General features: G+C 52.9%; 2 protein-coding genes across 4 annotated transcripts; one reads left to right on the top strand and one right to left on the bottom strand.

Annotated features, from left to right (window-relative positions):
- Positions 1–653: 653 nt before the first annotated feature.
- Positions 654–9,035, bottom strand: klhl18 (kelch-like family member 18). 3 transcript variants are annotated; one of them, XM_066716189.1, is made up of 10 exons: positions 8,818–9,035; positions 6,309–6,439; positions 6,012–6,152; positions 5,606–5,804; positions 4,943–5,103; positions 4,673–4,809; positions 4,224–4,461; positions 3,919–4,023; positions 3,337–3,448; positions 654–2,435 (listed from the first exon to the last, which is right to left on the bottom strand). In XM_066716189.1, exons 1-10 carry the CDS (start codon positions 8,950–8,952, stop codon positions 2,049–2,051), a joined length of 1,746 nt encoding a protein of 581 aa, XP_066572286.1. In that variant the 5' UTR covers positions 8,953–9,035; the 3' UTR covers positions 654–2,048. The 3 variants fall into 3 exon arrangements, with proteins under 3 accessions (XP_066572286.1, XP_066572287.1, XP_066572288.1); XM_066716190.1 differs by having other exon boundaries at positions 4,224–4,446; XM_066716191.1 differs by lacking the exon at positions 8,818–9,035 and adding an exon at positions 6,808–8,774.
- A 110-nt stretch (positions 9,036–9,145) lies between these two features.
- On the top strand, positions 9,146–16,826 carry kif9 (kinesin family member 9). The gene is made up of 17 exons (XM_066716184.1): positions 9,146–9,974; positions 10,475–10,569; positions 10,847–11,012; positions 11,507–11,613; positions 11,699–11,911; positions 12,085–12,168; positions 12,688–12,780; positions 12,911–13,058; positions 13,347–13,411; positions 14,146–14,223; positions 14,466–14,534; positions 14,974–15,078; positions 15,231–15,286; positions 15,450–15,540; positions 15,633–15,745; positions 15,999–16,181; positions 16,323–16,826. The coding sequence occupies exons 1-17, from the start codon at positions 9,902–9,904 to the stop codon at positions 16,639–16,641; spliced, it is 2,058 nt and encodes a 685-aa protein (XP_066572281.1). The 5' UTR covers positions 9,146–9,901; the 3' UTR covers positions 16,642–16,826.
- The last annotated feature ends 1,978 nt before the right edge of the window (positions 16,827–18,804 follow it).

The raw sequence follows: 18,804 nt of genomic DNA, 5'->3' as shown, positions 1-18,804 counted from the left end.
GCATGGAGAACCGCAAGTCTTCGCACCTGTGCACTGCTACACTTCGGGACCGCTTCCTCCAGTGGCCGTTGCGGGGGTCCATGGGTCACTCCAGCAGCTAGTTCAGTAGAAAAGCCGCAGTCAAGTTCACCTATCAGTGTTCCCCTCGGGTCAGGCATCTCAACCTCAGTTAATGGAGAGACTGGAGAGATGTCACTCAACCAAACAGGCCCAGGCGATCATAGTCCCCGGTCTCCCCCCCAACAGCAGCTTCTGCCTCCTCCCGCACCAGTGACAACCTGGCCAGCAGTACAGCTGCCACAAACCCTTCCTTTAAAGACGCACACTGTCAGGAGGGGCTCGACGGTTTGCTTTAAGGAGAGCTTTAAATCATGTATTAAAATGAACGTTTGTGTTCTGCAGTTCATTTGTTTAATGTTTCACACTCCTCTCCCAGGAGGTAGATACAGAGCTGTGCGCAGACAGGGCAGTGACTGATCCGCTCACTATACCACACTCGTACAGCAACAACAACAGTCATCATCATATTAATCATCACAATAATAAATCTTTACAGGCTGCTGGTTATTCCAAACCGTTATGTGCAACAGAAAAAAAAAACATTAGAGAAGGAAATAAAAATAAATATTACAGTTTGAGGTACAGTACCAAAAGAGTAGTAAAAATAATGGAATCATTGTGAATGCAAGGAAATAATTATTAATAACAACAGTGCATAACATATGTATAATTACTTAGAACAATAACAATGATAACAATAATGATAATTCCTAGAAGTTTCACAGTATTCTTTCCCCACTAGGATCCTGTTACACATCTTTTTTGCCGGATCTCAGATTTGCCTCAAAACACATCCAATTCACCGACAGAAAAACAAAGTCCTCTGTTCCCCTCGATATGCCCACTGTCAATGCCCCTGTCCTGTGCTGCGTTTTATTTTTGGTGCAGAAGATGTTGGAGGCTTGGGAGGAGGGGGAGCCCACAGACAGGAGAGCCAGGCCCCACACCGGCAGCAGGACAGTGAGGAACACGCCATGGAAGTCCCCTCCAGTCCAGTCGGAGAAGAAGAGACCGACACTGTGCCGTGTATGTGGAGCGCTTCGTGTGCCTGTGTGCGTCTCCGCTCGGCCGGCAGGCATGAGGGTTTTCCTGAGGTGAGGTTGATAGCTTTTTCTCTTCTCTGTTGTTTTTATCCGTTGTCTGAAAGGATGGATCATGACGTGAGTAACAAGCTCAGGGGGGCGGCTTTTGTTTCAATTGTCCTTCTATTGAGCACTTGAGCAGTACGACCGTGTGCTGCACTTTGCACGACTGGAGACAACCAGGACCCAGAGGGGACAGGGAGGCAAAAGCGCAGGGAGAGCCACACAGCCGGCTACTGTTTGGAGGTCTTCACCGCAGGCTGCCGTGAGTGCAGAGAGGACTCGGAGTCGGCCGTGTGCGTCCAATCACAATCACTCTCATCGGATACCATACCACATCAGTGCCTTCCTTCCCCAAGTCATAGACCCCACAATCCCCATCCCTCCTCCCACAGCGGGCAGACCTTCACATCCTCCTGTTCTGTGCCTCTGGCAGACGCTGAAGTCACCCCCCCTTGGCCGAGCCCCATGTCCCAGTCAGTTCTGCGGGGGCGCCGGGAGGCTGAGGCCCTGCCAGAGGGCGATGGCAGCACCACACACACACACACACACACACACACACACACACACACACACACACAGGCCAAGTGTGGGCCTCTGATATCAGTCACACCCTCCACCCCCACACACCAGTGGGCAGGAGAGAGAGAGAGAGAGGAGCTCTGTGTGTAGTGTTTGTGTACAACTCCCTCTTTGTCAGTTTAATAGATCCCATTTAACAACACACCCCCCACCTCCCTCTCTGAGGAACACCTGCTGTCTGTGGAATGATTTTCTTTCCTCTCTCTCTCTCCCACTGCACTTGTGTTTCACATCATTATGTAAAAACAAACCAACAACAACAAACAAGAGAAACACGGGGGGAGGAGGAGAGGCCAGGAGGGCGGGGGGCGGGCCGGGGCAGGGCTAGGCCGGCAGCAGAGGCACGCAGCCCACGCCCACGCCACCCTCGTGACACACCATGGGCGCCATGAAGGTCCAGCAGTTGGTCTCGCCGTCGTACATCTCCACCGAGTTCAGGTTGGACTGGCCGTCGTAGCCGCCCACCGCATACAGCCGGCCGCAGTTGGCCACCAGGGAGACGCGGCTGCGGCGAGTGTTCATGGCCACCACATGGCTCCACTGGTCGGCGATGGAGCTGTACACCTCCACCCCGCTCAGGAAGCCCGAGCCGTCGTAGCCCCCGGCCACGTACAGCCTGCTGCCCAGGGCTGCGGCACCGTGCCGACAGCGCTTGTTCATCATGGCTGCCACTGGGTGCCAGGTGGCCGTGTGATGGTTGTAGGACTCCACCTGCAGGGCAGACAGGAGGGTTACACAGAGACCAGAGCACAGACCCGGGCATACCGAGAGAGAGACACACCACTTCAAGAAAGATATCGCTGCTCTAGAGGCAGTTCAGAGGAGAGCAACCAGACTTATTCCAGGTCTGAAGGGAATGTCCTACTGAGAGACTGAGGACCTGAACCTCTTCACCCTGGAACAGAGGAGACTACGTGGGGACTTGATCCAAGTCTTCAAAATCATGAAAGACATCGACCACATCAAACCAGAGGAGCTTTTCCAGATCAGCAGGGACACACGCACCCGGGGACACAAATGGAAATTGGGCTTCAAGGCATTCAAGACAGAAAACAGGAGACACTTCTTCACACAGAGAGGCGTCACAATCTGAACAAACTCCCCAGCGATGTGGCTGAAGAGACAATTTGGGAACATTCAAAAACAGACTGGATAGGATCCTTGATCACTCAGTTATTAATGGACACCAAACGAGCACGATGGGGTGAATGACCTCCTCTCGATTGGACACTGTCTTATGTTCTTTAGAGACAAGGAGCATCACAATCCTGACATTGTTTAGTCTTTTTAACCTGTTTCTCTGTAATTTCTTATATCCTCTTATTTATTTATGTATTTAATTGTTTGTTGTGTATTTATTCTCATGCCCTGACAGATTCACGCTCAATGCACCGCTGAAGGGGTGTGCGGTGATGAGGTGAAAGTGAGGGAGTGGTCACTGTATAGCTGTGGGGTGACCGCTGGGCCAATGAGGGTACACTGGGGGCAGCAGGCGATCAGAGACCCTGTACCTGGGAGATGGAGGGGTCAGTTCAAAGGTAACTGCTATTCCTGTGGGGGGGGGCAACGTGGGGGTGGGGGTGCAGGGCAGCCTGCAGGGGGCGACACTGACCGAGTTGAAGATCTGCAGCCCGTCGTGGCCCCCGGAGACGAAGATCCGGCCATCGAACACAGTGACTCCGGCTGCGCTGCGACTGGCACTCATCGCAGTGGACAGCGACCACCTGCACACAGCGCCCAACACGCACAGACAACACACACTGATCAGAGACCCATGCATACACGCAGACATGCATACCTGTCTAGAGTGTGCGTTCCTGAGAGGGCACAACTATTACCCACCCACAGGCCACAGCTCATGGGCAGATTTTTTGTTTCTTTGTTATTAACAGGATTTAGTTTACATGCGTTTGTAATCCATTGTGGTTTAAATAAATAAATACCAACTGTGGCCACTAGAGAGATTTTGTCCCCTGTACAATAAACAGGGTACAGGGCTCCACAAGGGAGGAGTCTGATTGACAGGTGTCTTTCCACTGTCTGGATCTGGACCCGGCTGGATTTCGAGAGCCTGTCGATCGTCCAAAGAAACAAACACTGATTTACTCCACAGTCACTGCAGTACGACACAGAAACCCCCAGGGCAGTGGCACTGCAGTACGGCACAGTCCACTATGAGAGCACCAGCAGTTACCTGTCTGCCTCGGGGGAGTAGCACTCCACAGAGCTGAGGGACGAGTTCCCGTCGTAGCCGCCGCACACGAAGATCTGTCCGTCCACCACCACGGTGCCCATGGCGCTGGGGAGAGATGGGACAGTGAGATGAAGACGGGCACTAAATGGACAACATGGGCGGTGAAATGTAACCGTCTGACATCAGAACATAATGACATTAAATTTAGTTACGGGGAGCTGCTGACGGGAAGAAACTGCAGACACTGTGGCCTCCCCCGGTACATACAGGTAATGAGGTTTACCACCGACTCCCCCAGGCCTCACCTGCGCTTGCTGTGCATGCTGGCGACGCGTGTCCAGGTGTCCGTCTCGGGGTTGTACACCTCCACCGTGCTGAGCCGCGACTGGCCATCGTAGCCCCCGATGGCGTACAGCAGCCCGTTCACCACGGCCACGCCCACCCGGCTGCGGGCCGTGCTCATCGGCTGGCAGCGCTCCCAGCAGTTGCCAATGGGGTCGAACATCTCCACCACGTTCAGAGAGTCACCTGCGAAGAAATTCGCTGCTTCTCTTAGTACAAAAAGAAAAAACAACAATCCTTTGTATCACTTTGCTGACAAAGGCACCTATAGGAGCTGCAGGAACCTGGCGCCCCCAGGAGGATGGGAATGGGACTGCACTGACATGATCAGCAGTGAAACACAGATCTCTCAACGCAGGGATGAGATGCGTTGTTATAATGCAATGAGATGAGCAATGGGGAGGCAAGGTACCTGCGGAGTTGAGGCCCCCAACAGCGTAGATGAGCCCGGCGATGGAGGTGCAGCAGCGCTGGCGGGTCTTGAAGGCCGGCAGGTGAGGCCTCCGCTCAGGCATCAGGTGGTAATCCTTAGCCTCATCCACCAGGTCCCTTCCAGGACACAGGGCACAGTCACACAGGGCATACAGAGACACACAGAGACACACAGGGCACAGAGAAACACAGAGACACACAGAGACACACAGGGCACACATGCCCCGCCCCCCAGGTGTTCGGCTCTCACCTGCACTTGTGGCAGCAGCGCACCAGCTCCTCCTGCTGGACGCGGTCAGAGAGGAACTGCGGGCGGCACAGTGGGAGACGCGTCTTGGACAGCAGCTCAGGCAGCCGTGGCTCCCGGTCCTCGCGCTGGTGCCGCACCCACGCCAGCACCGCCTCGAACACCTGCCACGGGGAGAGTGGGGGGGCACCGGGGTCAGCACGGGGAAAACCAGCCCGAGTGCCACCTGGACTTCACGGGCATCGTTTCATTGAAGAAGAGAGCTGGTTGATTTTAGGGGGTCTCTGGTTTCAGGAGTTTAAATCAGAGACAAAGGCAAAGGCAGAGTGAATAGTGTCTTCATCATTTATTTATTTGGTGTTTTCTTTGGCCGGTTCGGCTTGCCTAAATGCAGACGGTGCAGTTTTAAAGTGGCCTCCCTGGGTTAGGTGGTAGAAACTTTAGTGGAAACTTGTACGAGCTTTATTTGTTTTTTATTTTAATTGCCTTTTTTATCTGATGGACATAAAAGACTTGTAAAACACTGTTTTGTTTTTTTGGCAAAGGATCCCCAAATAAAAATAAAATCTTTAGTTTTCCCCAACTGACAGTTTAATGGTGGGTCACAACACACACAAACGGACACACACAGACGCAAACACAGATCCGCTCCACACCCGGACCGACCTGCTCTTCGGCCTTGACGTTGAGCTCGTCCCGGCCCACCAGCTCCAGCACCTCCTCGGGCCCCAGGGCCAGGAACTCCTCGGACATGGACACCTCCACAAAGTGCTGCTGCACGAAGCTGTTTGCTGCGTCGTACAGTGTGGTGCACATCATCGTCTCCGCAAACTGACGCACACCCAGGCAGTTCTTAGGGTGGAGCCTGGGGGCGGCGGGGTGGAGAGGGGAGAGAGAGAGAGGAGAGGGGAGAGTCAGGCGTGGTGTTAAATGTCATTCATGGCAGGACCGGGCTGGGCTTGGCTGTCACACAGGCCACAGAATTGGTCACCTCCAGTCGTCTGATAATCTCCTAATTCTGATCGTGTGCGTGTGCGTGTGTGCGTGTGTTCAGGCGGGGTCCGAGGCTCACCTTTCCCTCAGGAAGGAGCAGCAGGCGTCCTTGACGTTCTGCAGCTGCAGGAAGCTGGCCCCGATCAGCAGCGCCTGCACGTTCTGCTGGTCGATCGCCACACGGCCATTGTAGGCAAAGTTGATCAGGGCTTCCAGAGCACTGGAGGGACAGAGAGAGATGGGAGGGACGGAGAGGGAGGAAGAGAGAGAAAGAGAGAGAAAGAAACAGTTTCCAGTTATCCACGTCTCCAGTTATTCCAAGCCCAGGGGAACGCAGGGCCGAGTGGGGGGGTGCTAGTGTCAGTGTCTGGCCTACCTGGGGTCCATCCCCTGCATTACGATCTCATCCTGCTTGCACTCCATCATGTCATTGGTGAACATGGCGTGGAAGTAGGGGATGGAGGCGGCCAGCACGATCCGGTGGGCACTGAACTTGTGATCCCCCACCTGCAGGGAGAGAGGGAGGACAAGGAGAGGCGGAGGGAGAGGGGGAGAGAGGGAGAATTTGTTAAGCATGCTTTAGTTTCAAGACAGAAACAAAATCTAAGCAAAATAAAATAAAATAAAATAAATACTGGCAACCCACCCAGCCCTGTCGTCTTATGTATCTTTTCTATAGAGAAAGAGATTACGATGTTGACATTATTATTACCGTATTATTATTATTATTATTATTATTATAATAGGTGCTCAAAGATTGCACCCATCGTTTAGGCGGCACATTGTTCAAAAAGGCGCTGACTAACAGAGAAAACAAACAAAAAAACAACATATCATTTCTGTCCCTACTTTTGGAAAAGGTCACACAATCCTACCCCACAATCCCGAGAACTACAGCAGCAAAGAGATTCTGTGTTCTTGTTTGCAAAAAGTTCAAACACGTGGGGGCTGGGCTGGCCAATCTGGCAGGGGAAGTGAGGCTTTACACAGTGTGGAGGCTGGTGGTGAGGGGGGGGCACTGGAACTGTGTATCTGTAGGTCCTTCAAGATGAGCCCGGGAACACTATGGTATCGGCTACCTGCCCAATTGCATGCCTGGACCCCTTCCACGTCTGGTTAATTGGTTAATTAAAGATGATACAAAGGTCAATTGCACAACCTTTGCCCGCCTTTAAGTCCCTCTCCTTGGAACAGGCGGAGTGAGTCACATGGACACACGATTGTTGGTAGAGTGGTCTTCTCTCTGGTCGCAGCAACTATTCAGTAAATATGTGATCACTTTTTATTTTATTTTTTAAACTTGAAGTTTTCATTCAAGAGTTGGGAGTCTCTTAATAGTTGCAGTTACAACACAAGAGTACACTGTCGTCGTGTCAGGTTGGCCATCTGGATCTACAGGATGTTCATTTGTCGTCAGGGAACACTAGAGGGATAGATTATTCCAGTGTGTGAGCTGTAAAAGTCAGGCATGCGGGCCAGATGAAGAGGATTTCTCTGGCCTATTCTAAGATAAACACGTCATCACACGCAACTGTACTACACACCCACACAGCACCTGAGCACCTGAGGGAGCGAGGGTGACACGGCTCAGATGCCTTAGCCAGCTCAGGCTAATCAGGGGTGCTGCGTCGGCACATTACACTCCTGGTGCCGTCATTCGGGATTAGCAGGGAAACCAGAGTCGAGAATGTAGATAATATGTATGCAATAGTCCTTTATGTAGTTCATTGTGTATTTGAACATTTAATTGAACCAACAATGCAATATAAGGCTCAATTATGTAATTAATAGCCCATTTGGAACAAAAACCAACAGGGCCGGGGATTCTCCAGCACCGGTTGGGGAATCCTTGCATTACTGGAATCTTAAGCCCAGTTACCACAAATGCAGGTAATTAGTGGTTTCTTTGCAACAAATAATAAAACTCTATACAAACAACTGCAAGAAAGTAGGATGCCGCACAAAGTGGGTAACAGCTGTAGACAGTGCACACCGAGAGCTCTGCAGGCACACAGGGGGTCCTTAACCTCACCATGCCAGAACAAAACAGTCAAACATGGCACGCATTCATCAGGGCAAAATCAGGAAAAGCAAAGAACAGTCAACTCATAAGAGTCCACAGTTCAGAAGGCTGATCTCTTGTCCATAGACAATGTGCTTCTAAAATGACACACAAACACACTTCCTCCTCCCAGTGCTGAGCACTCCATAACACACCAGGTGCAACTGTACCCGAATATGCCAAAACACAACATCAAAACCTGGTTTTATTCACTGGTATTCTCATTGCAAAATGAAGACACATCCAGGTGACGAAGACAACCCTATTTTAAATGTAGGAAACAGGATTTCAAAAGATACATGTAAAAATATAAAACCGTGACGATCTGAGATGCCAGACCTTTCAGTCCCCAGAAATACAGCACTACAGCGCTGCCAATATAAGTCGCGATGGTTTGCAATGGCTTGCGTTAGTAATAAACAGCGCTGGGGTGTTTAAACCCATGAAACACGACCATGCCCACGCCTGGCTCTGCACGGACTGGATGGGCGCTTGTCTGTGTTGTAGCTGCCACAGGTGGGACGAGCGGAGTCCCGTCGACAGCAGCAGACGCGCCTGCCAGCCGGGGTCAGCGACTCTGCGGCGGCGGCACACCGGAGCGCCGGCACACACAGCCCGGCCGGGTCCTTACTGACACGGCCGGCTCACTTCCGGGCGAGGCGGGCAGTCGGAAGGTGAAACACGGCAGTGCGGCGCCCACAGCACGGCTGCGCTGCGGAGCTCACAGTGCGCGGAATGGAGGCCCTCGGCGGGGCGCGGGGGCTGGGGGTCTCGGTCCGGTCCGCTGCGAGCGACAGCCCGTCCCGCCGCGCCGCTGCCCTACCTTGAGCGTCACGTCGCACAGCTTCCCCTGCCTGCGGATCTCCTCCATCACCGCGTAGCCCCGCTCCGGCAGGTCGCTGACCGAGAAGTGCATCAAGTCCTCCAGTTCCTCGAATATCAGGTCCTCCATCTTCATTGGGAGAGAAAAAGGAGAAGAAGAAGGAAAGACCGAATACTCAGCGACGAGGACGGCAGACGGAACTGAACCTCACGGGCCGCCGTACGCCAGCCTGGGCGAGGAATCCGCCTGGCGGCCGGTGCAGGAAGTGAGAGGAGGCCCCGGCGCTCGGTCGTCTCCCCAGTGGCACTGAGACATCATATACACCCATATTGCACCATTTACTTTGTGTTTTTGTGTACGAGTGAATGTATGCCAGGGCTCCGTCGAGTGTTTCCTGGAAATGAACACTGTCGCTCTGTTTTGTTTTATTTCTCTGTATTTGTAGAGGGCATTGAAGCGCATTTGAGCAGTACTGTGGTGAAATACTGTGGCCCCGCAGGGTCCCCCACCCTGCTCGTGGACAGCCAGAGGAGCTCCCGGGGTCCAGAGCAGCCCAGTGGCCAGTTACATTGCAGAACCAGACGCCGGCCCAGTCATGAATGACCCAGAACCACTGGTCGCACAGGCTCCTGCCCGGCTGACCCCCACACAGCAGCTCACCGAGCGGCCCTGCTGCAGCGGCGCAGAGGCTGTGACAAGGACGCATGCATGCAATCATGTGTACACTGCAGCCAGATTCAGTACAACATAGCAAGACATGTTCAACGTTTATGTTGTATAGCGCCCTTCGCAGGGTAGCCGCTGAGATTGATTTACAGATTGATAAACAGACAACAATACAATAAACCATTATGCACGGAGCAGAGAAAAACAAAAACTCCTATAGGAAGATTGTTATAGGAGAACATACATCAGTCCTAAAAGACGTGGCTTCCGTGTGCTTGCAGATGAACGTGTATAAGTGCATGCTTGTGTGTGAAACAGGGTGGCGATAACCAGGGGAGCCGCTGCCGTACTCCCTGTGTCGCCGCTCTTCCGTACGGATGTGACGTCACTCGTGCGCGACGCCGGGAGCGCAGTTGCCATGGCGCCGGTGTACACAGTGGCTTTTCTCCGGCGCTTTGACTCCGGATCCGCCGCGTCTCCAGCCCGGACAGGTGAGTCCAGCCCGGCTGATGTCCTCACTGCCAAAGAGAAAGTGATTAGTAGTATAATAGCAGATATGTTAATTGTCATGATACTATGTAAGTTATTATAGGTAGCCTGTAGGTATTATTATCGATCATACAGCGGACATTAATTAAATAAATTAATTTTACATCATGGCCATATTATAATATGACAATATCCTACAGGAGCAATCCGTGTGACAGCCGGTCAGTGTGGCCGGAGACACCTTATTGGGCGCATATTTGTATATTATATAGCGGTTATGGTGTAAAAACTGCTTAACTACCCACTGTATGATCAATAATAATAACTCTGTCCGTTTTGAGTAATGTGCATAAATTCTGATTAATGTACACATTTCTCATGAATACTGATCTGTCCCTCCCCTCCCCTCCCCTTCTCCTCCTCCTACACTTCCTCTCTCTCTCTCTCTCTCTCTCTCTCTCCCTCCCTGTCCTCCTCCCCTCCCTCTCCCTCTCACTGCCAGGGATGAGTGGCAGCAGCTGTGTGAACGTGTTCGTACGCACCCGGCCTACCGCCAGCTTCGCCCAGGAGCTCATCGAGTTCTCACCCGATGGCAAGGTAACTGCCCTGGCCCTCCGGTACGGGTACAACTCTGGATCAGAGGTTTTCATCCAGTGACTGAGGCGTGCGGTGGGTCGTCTCTCTCCCCCTCTCCCCCGTGATGTTCCACGATAGAGACACAGGCCCGTGTGTTGATTGAGTCGTGTAGGAATGAATGTCACATTTTAGTGAGTGCTATCCTGATTCCCAAAATGTAGATCAACAAACCTCTCTCCCCTCCCTCTCGCTCTTTCTCTGTCACTCATAATCCTTTCCTCTCCCGCCCCTCTCTCAGACCATATCCCTGCGAGCGCGCCGCGACTCCAGGAAGGCCGTGGTGAATAACCAGCAGTGCGACTGGACCTTCCGGCTGGACGGCATCCTCCACAATGCCTCCCAGGACGAGGTGTACGCGGCCGCCGCCAGGAGCGTGGTGCTGGGGGCCCTGGACGGGTACAACGGTCAGGCCTGGATTATAATCATCATTATTATTATGAACATTATTATTATTATTATGGGTTTTTTTGGTTAGTTTTGTTCAATTTTTTTGTCAAATAATTAATTTTAAATGCATCGGACCGTTTTGGTTTGTTTTTTATTTTTATCATTTTAATTGTTTTTTGATTTGTCCGGTGCATTTTCAGTTATTTTCAATGTATTTGACCTTTTTGTTGGTTTGCAGTTTTTGCTTTAATCACTAATTTGTTTTACTGTTTTGTGCACTTGTTTATTTGAAGTTCAGTATTTTGCTTACGTTAATCACTAAGATTTTACAAATTTTAAGTGATTTTACGAATTGATTTTTAAAAATTTTAAATCACAAGTATTACAATTTGTATTGATTGTTTTTATTATTGAAATGTAAAATACTTACACCAATAAAACAGTATTATTATCTCACAGCAGCCGATGTATCAGATCCAGTAAGAGCAAGAAAGGTGTTTTGTCGTTTCAGGCACAGTGATGTGTTTTGGGCAGACGGGCGCTGGGAAGACGTACACCATGACCGGAGCCACTGAGAGCTACAGGCAGAGAGGGATCATCCCCCGCGCGCTGCAGGAGGTACCCTGCCTGCCCACTGCTGTATGACACGGAGTCCACTCCACTCCACGCCACTCCACTCACTGCCACCCCCTCCCCCGCACAGGTGTTCCAGGAGGTGGAGCGCCGGGCGGATCATGCGGTCACCGTGCGGCTGTCCTTCCTGGAGATCTACAACGAGACGCTGCAGGACCTGCTGTCCCCGGGGACGGGCGGCTCCCTGGCCGTGGTGGACGAGGGCGGGGGTGGCGTGCACGTGCGGGGGCTGTCTGTGCACCTCACGCACACCGAGGAGGAGGCGCTGGACCTGCTGTTCGAGGTGAGGGACGGAGACAGACGAAGACAGCCGAGGACAGGCGAGGAGGAGTGTGCCAGGGGGCACTGCGGTTCTCGCTGTCCTCTCTGACCCCGCTCTCCTCTCTGACCTCCATGACCCCACTGTCCTCACTGACCCCAGTCCTCTCTGACCCCGCTGTGTGGTCTCTCCTGCAGGGGGAGATGAACCGCACCATCGCCGCCCACTCCCTGAACAGGAGCTCCTCCCGCTCCCACTGCATCCTGACCGTCCACATTGAGGTGGGGCCCCTGTAGTCCCCAGCAGCCGACCGTGTCCCCCTCGGACGGTCTTCTCACCCCCACACGGCCTCGTGGCCTGAGACCTGAGGCCAGTGGCTTCAATTAATGTGCAGTGAAGTTCTATTCTTAGTCTTCGTCATCATCTCCATCATCCTCATCAGTCCCCTGCCGGGTGAACCCATATGGAACACACACATGTTGTTAGTATAGGGCAGATGACGTTTGATCTTTAGATTTTCCATGTGTATTCATTTCTCCCCCATTTTGTTGTCTATATTAAAAACTTAAAATACATCTGAGTCTGTAATCCATACAATCATTTCTATATGGTGGTAATTTCAACCACAGATTACTATACAGCAGGTATGGATTACAGAATACAATATTTTAGACATGTCCTGTGTGTTTTAGATGTTTATTAATGGACAATTGTGGTTCATGAAAGCCTTGATAAATACAGTCCCTCCCTCAGGGCGTGGTGGTGGTGTTGTTATTGATGTTGTTGTTGTGTGTCTGCAGTCTCGCTCACGGACTCTGTCTGATGCCAAATATGTCACCTCTAAGCTGAACCTGGTGGACCTGGCTGGCTCTGAGAGGCTGGGAAAGACTGGCGTGAGTCCCCACACCCTGCTTGTGTCTCTGTCGCTCTCTCTGTGTGTGCAGCTGAGGTCATTGTGTTTTCCCTCCCTCCCTCCCTCTCCCTCCATCTCCCTCACTCTCTCTCTCTCTCTCACTCTCTCAGTCGGAGGGCCTGGTGCTGAGGGAGGCCACGTACATCAACAAGTCCCTGTCGTTCTTGGAGCAGGCCGTGCTGGCGCTTGCCGACCGTCGACGTGACCATGTGCCCTTCCGCCAGAGCAAACTGACGCACACGCTGAAGGACTCGCTGGGTGAGCACACACTGACTCACACTCACTCACACTCGCACACTCACTCACTCACACACAAATAAATATGCAACACACACATAGACGTACACATGGACTCATGTTCCCACACACATGTACTTTCACACACTCACTCAAGTTCAGTTGTGTCCCTGGGAGCTCAGCTGGGTCCAGCAGGACAGTGGGGCCCCAGGTACAGGGCTGAGGGCCACTGGTTCAGGGCAGCTCTGATGTAGCTTTGGCACTGTTGTAAGCCCCCCCCCGCTGTCCTGTGCTTCTGTGTCTCTGCAGGGGGCAACTGCAACACCGTGCTGGTGGCCAACATCTACGGGGAGGCGGCCCAGATCGAGGAGACCGTGAGTCCGTCCGTCCGTCCACACGCAGCCAGCATGCGTCTCACAAGGAGGGCAGTTTTCATTTGACATCCATGTACCTCAAAGTAATTTTACAGCTGTGGCCCCGTGGGATCCACTTCATAAGAACATAAGAAAGTTTACAAATGAGAGGCGGTCATTCGCCCCATCGTGCTCGGTTGGTGTCCATTAATAACTAAGTGATCAAGGATCCTATCCAGTCTGTTTCTGAATGTTCCCAAATTGTCTCTTCAGCCACATCGCTGGGGAGTTTGTTCAGATTGTGACGCCTCTCTGTGTGAAGAAGTGTCTCCTGTTTTCTGTCTTGAATGCCTTGAAGCCCAATTTCCATTTGTGTCCCCGGGTGCGCGTGTCCCTGCTGATCTGGAAAAGCTCCTCTGGTTTGATGTGGTCGATGCCTTTCATGATTTTGGAGACTTGGATCAAGGCCCCACGTAGTCTCCTCTGTTCCAGGGTGAACAGGTTCAGTTGAGATGTTCAGTATAGTGCCCATCGCATCAGGCGGCTACAGAGCGCCGCACATGGAGGAGAGCAGGACAGAAAACCATCTGGTACAGAGTAGAGTGACTCAAACTCCTCCTCCTCTTCTTACCCTTCTCTGGCTCCTCCTCCTCCTTTTTCTCGTCTCCTCCGTCGTGGGGCGGGATAGCGCAGTGGGCTGTCTGAGTTGCCCTGCTGTGGCGTGTCTGCTCAGTCTCGCCCCTGGTGTCTTGCAGTTGTCCACTCTGCGCTTCGCTGGCAGGATGAAGTGTGTGCGGACCGACCCGGCCGTGAATGAGCATGTGGACCCCGTGGTGAGGACTGGGGGGGGTGGGTTGCACCTCCTGGGGATAAGGCAGATGAGTCACAAATATATGGCACAGGGTTAAACAGGGGGGTCCGACTCCAGTCCAGGTGCCCTGGTGTCTTCTGGGTATTCTGGGTGAAAATAATTTAAATGAGTAACTGGGAGCTCCTGTTGGAGCGAGAGAGAGAGAGACACAGCACCCCCTGCAGGCCAGTGGTCACTGACCCGCCGGCCTCTCTGTGTCCGCAGCTGCAGGTGAAGAGGCTGGAGAAGGAGATCCAGCTGCTGAGACAGGAGCTGTCCATCCACGACACGCTGGTGAGATCTCAGAGCAGCCCCCATATGGGGGCTGTGTGTCTGTCCAGAGCAGGCTATGAGTCCCTGGAGAGAGGACTCCTGTCCACAGCCAAGCATCTTAAAAAATACTTCAGTGCATGTGGTGTCATGTGACCCGAATCCACGGACTGTAGGACGTGCTGAGACTCGGATTGTCTGCCAGTGTCCCCTGTTAACCTGACTTAGTGAATGTCAGTAAAATTAATTGATCGGTACCAATCAATTACTGGGAGAATTGAGAATTGCTTGTCTACGGCCGTGGCTGCTAGGCCCAGTCCAGGTCTATTTATTGATGTCCTGGGTGACAGCGTCTGCCAGGAAGTTATTGAATAAAGGAATCGATAATATGAATAACGGCGCGATGGTTTGGCGCAGCACTAACCCTGTGTCTCGGCTTGGTCTCCTCGTGTCCCGGGGACAGGCCAACCGGCGGGGGGTGTCCTACGAGGCCCTGACGGAGACCCACGTCGCTGAGATCCGGAGGCAGGTGAGGCAGTACCTGGAGGGAGCGGCGGACGAGATCCAGGTGAGGGCGACGCGGACATCACCTGTCCTGTGTAGAGAGGCCGGGGGGGAAGCGCTTTTATTCCTCCTGAGCTGTTAATGAATAGATCATTGAACTCCTTAATTGACGTGTTAATTGACCCCGTGTGGGCATGTTGTGCCCTGTGGTTGCAGATTGTGAACGTCAGGCAGATCCAGGAGGTGTTCGCCCAGTTTAAGCTGATCCTGCAGTGAGTAGCCCGTGGTCCCTGGGTGACTGGCCTCTATGTATCAATACACACACACACACACTTACAACCGCACACAGGCTGACCAAACCAACATTTGTAGAAGACTGTAGGCGACGCATCGTCCCCTCACCCGCTGGGCGTGACGCGGCGTTGTGTGTTCCAGGCAGCAGGAGCAGCAGCTGGAGGCCCGACTGCGCCAGAGGTTCACCCTGCAGGAGCGGAGGCGGAGCGCCCAGGGGTCTGCGTCAGCCAGGGTAGGGCGGGTGTGGGGGCTGGGGGTGTGCGGGGTTCGGGAATATTTGCACGCGTGCGTTTATATCTGTTCATGCGTGTGCGTGTGTTTTAGAGAGACCCGGTGGAGGAGCAGGTGGGAGAGGTGGATGGCTGTGGGTTCGGGGTGGGGATCGCCCCCTCCCCCCACAGGGCGAAACCCCGGAGAAGCAACAAGGAGGAGAGCAGGTGGGCAGGGGGGCGGCGAGGCCGAGGCTCAGGGTGTTGAGCTCAAGCCATCACTCAAACAAAAAACCTTACATCATTATGGAATTAATATTAGTACTGTTCTTATTGGATGTTTTATTGAGTTTTCAATCCTGTGTTTAAAGCACTGAGAAATGCTCTGTACATAAAGAATACGATATTATGAATGATTTCTTAACCGCTTTCACCTTCCGCTTCCGATCCACCAATCCCCCCTGGCCCCTGTCGGCTGCAGCCCTGTGCGGAGGGAGGCTCCTGGGAGCCCGGTGCCAGGGAAAGATGGGGAGAGGGGCTCCCTGTCCCACCTGAAGCCCCTGAAAGTGTCCCTGAAGGAACTGCAGAGCCAGGAGCCGGAGCCGCCCGGCCTGGAGGAGCCGGACGCACAGAGCCCCCCCCCCGACCAGCCTGGCAGCCCAGAGTGAGACCCCCCTGTCCTCACAGCTCGCCTGTCAATCCACACTGACACACTGAACTACACATACAGCTCCCCGCACTGATCGTGTTGTTGTGGTTCTGTTCTTTGTTCAATTAAGTTTATTTTCTCTCTCCCTCTCTGCAGTTCCCCCCCTCCTCCGGCAGAGGCGTTTGAGCAGTTCAAGGCGGAGCAAGGGAGCGAGATAAACCGCATCCTGAAGGAGAACAAGGCCATCCTGGTGCAGCGGCACCGGCGGCTGCAGGAGCTGAGCGATGCCGTCAACCAGGCCAAGGCGGACATCGACCGGGCCGCGGCGGCACTGAGGGGCTGGAGGGACAGCAGGCAGGGGCAGGGTGAGCTCTGCGGCAGTCTGCCAGCCAGTGAACTGGTCATCAATCAATCCAACCGTCAGGCTGTGCTTTATACTGCACCACATTTGTTTCCTGGTTCATCTGTGTTGTAGTTCTCCCCCCGTGTCCGTCTCTCTCCGTGCGTATCGATCCCTGTCTGTCTCTGCCCCACTCACTGTGTAGCAATCCTTCTCCCTCTCTCCATGCGTCAGGGGAGTTTGTGAGCCCGGAGGGGGAGCGGGTGCTGGAGGAAGGGGAGCTGGCGGAGCTGCAGCGGCTGGGCGAGGGCAAGGCTCGGTACCGGGCGCTGCTCCAGGACCTCAGGGCCACCCGGGCCGAGGAGCAGTACTGCCAGCGCCTGGTGGGCCAGTGCCGGAGCAGACTGCTGACCGGTAACACGTCCAGCATGTTAGAGCCATCTACGCCCCGTGGCCTGTGCTACTCTGTGAATAGTCTTGTTCCATTACAAAAATAAGAGTCAGGTATAACCAGCCCACCCTGTGATCACGGGGTCCTATTTCCTTAATTCATCGCCCCCGCCCCTGTAATAAGTCCATGCTGTCCGTCTGTGCCGACAGAGTTTGAGAGCTGGTACAAGGAGTCCTTCCTGATCCCAGGGGAGGTACTGGGCATTCTGGGAGCTGGGGGGCCCATCCGCCCCGGCCTGATTCCCCTCAGCAAGGCCCTGGCTCTGGTGAGTCCTGCTACCCACCCCCCCTCCTTCACTCTCTCTCTCCTCCACCCTCTATCAATTCAGATCACCCCCCCTCCGCTGTGCCCTTGTTTTCCTCCCCCTCGTTCTGTTCACGTAACGGAATTGAAGTCACATGACAGAGCCCTTCACTGGCCCTGGGGCCGGCTGCATACTATATTAGAACGGTTAAGACAGCATGAAAAGTTTGCTTCCTCCCCCCAGGCTGACTGAACTGAAGTCCGTCTTTCCATTGAAAGCGCTGGCCTGAGCACAGCGACAGTCACTGATGCCGACGGGCCGGCGGAGCCTCCGTGCCCACACCCACCGTCCCGCCCACGGCCCTCCCCACACACTTCAACCCCCTGTACATTTCACCCGCACTTCTGTCACGTCAAACTGTAATCTGTATTATGACCGATTAGTAATGTTGTGCTGTACTGAGCACTTTTGTGTTGCTATTGTATCCTGTAAGTCGACCCCCGGATAAGGGCGCCTGGCAAACAAATAAATCTTAATAATTATAATACGTTTAATACGTGGATGTTTCCTCTTAAATTAGAATATTATTTCCTAGTTTCTCCAGTCTTTTCCAGAGCGCAGTCACAGCGGCTCGACGATGTTGACTTTGTTTTAATTTTATCCCATGCCTTGTGTTTGAATGCGTCGGTGAAAGTTTCCGAAACTGGCGCCCAAATTATACATTTCTCTGCATTATTTTTCAATAACTGGCAGAGATTGTCAGTGAACTGGGAGTTAATCGCTGTTTTAGAGAAGTGTCCGCCATGTGTTTTTTTCTTCAGGCGTCTTAGAATGCCTTGCGTGATTGACTGAGGAAGACCAGTCCAGTCTTAATTGAGTGTCTATCGTTAGTAGGACTTATTATCATATTTAGACAAAGACTTAGTCGATGTTTATGCAACTGGCCCCAGGTGCTTAATTAACTCCACACGGGTGTGTTGCTCCCCGGCAGGACGAGGACGAACAGGTCCGATTTGAGCACCTCCGCGCCCGCTTACTGGCCAGCAGCCCCGGAGCCGTGTCCTTCCACAACGCACAGCTGAGGGCCCAGCAGCGGGTGAGCGAGGGCCCCGCAGGGCACGTGACACACATCCACAGTACACTGACACTCACTAACGCTGTGCTCTCCCCTCCAGAGCACCTACGTCCGAGCGGCGGCCCAGGCCCCAGAGACTTGCTGGCTTTAGACATAAGAATGAATCCATAAATAAGTGGCTAAATAATTAAAATCAGTTTTCTTTTCTAAATCTGCTGTCAATCAGACTTTGTTGGTTCTGGGGATGGGGGGGCAAAAACCATAGAAAATCATTTTTAACTTTATTTCTTGCTACTGAAATCAGTTGGATCATAACAATCTGTGAATTGATTTTTCTGTCGGTTGATTCTTTTTTTTAAACTTTATTAGGTTACAGTCTTTTGTTTTGGGCGGGGGGGGGTTCTGGCACTGGAGATTCACTACATTTTACACAAAGCGATTACATTTGTTTCTCTCTTTTCTCTGAATCTCTTGGGGGGCTTTTTCCAATGCGAGGTGGGGCTGGCGTGTCAGGGGCGGGGAAGATCA

The sequence above is a fragment of the Amia ocellicauda genome, chromosome 2 (genome assembly GCF_036373705.1).
Source record: "Amia ocellicauda isolate fAmiCal2 chromosome 2, fAmiCal2.hap1, whole genome shotgun sequence".
NCBI classification, from domain to species: domain Eukaryota; kingdom Metazoa; phylum Chordata; class Actinopteri; order Amiiformes; family Amiidae; genus Amia; species Amia ocellicauda.
Note: the sequence above shows the minus strand (reverse complement) of the source record. Positions and strands in the feature narration are given on the sequence as shown.

What these genes read in the sequence shown, in the direction of transcription:
- klhl18 (XM_066716189.1), bottom strand. Translation starts at nt 8,952, where the DNA reads ATGAAGATGGAGGACCTGATATTCGAGGAACTGGAGGACTTGATGCAC. An exon ending in ACGTCAAGGCCGAAGAGCAG is followed by an intron (nt 5,104 to 5,605) that starts GTCGGTCCGGGT and finishes TCCCCGTGGCAG; the next exon opens with GTGTTCGAGGCGGTGCTGGC. An exon ending in AGCATGCACAGCAAGCGCAG is followed by an intron (nt 4,024 to 4,223) that starts GTGAGGCCTGGG and finishes ATCTCTCCCCAG; the next exon opens with CGCCATGGGCACCGTGGTGG.
- kif9 (XM_066716184.1), top strand. Translation starts at nt 9,902, where the DNA reads ATGGCGCCGGTGTACACAGTGGCTTTTCTCCGGCGCTTTGACTCCGGA. An exon ending in GGCCCTGGACGGGTACAACG is followed by an intron (nt 11,013 to 11,506) that starts GTCAGGCCTGGA and finishes TTGTCGTTTCAG; the next exon opens with GCACAGTGATGTGTTTTGGG. An exon ending in AGCAACAAGGAGGAGAGCAG is followed by an intron (nt 15,746 to 15,998) that starts GTGGGCAGGGGG and finishes TGTCGGCTGCAG; the next exon opens with CCCTGTGCGGAGGGAGGCTC.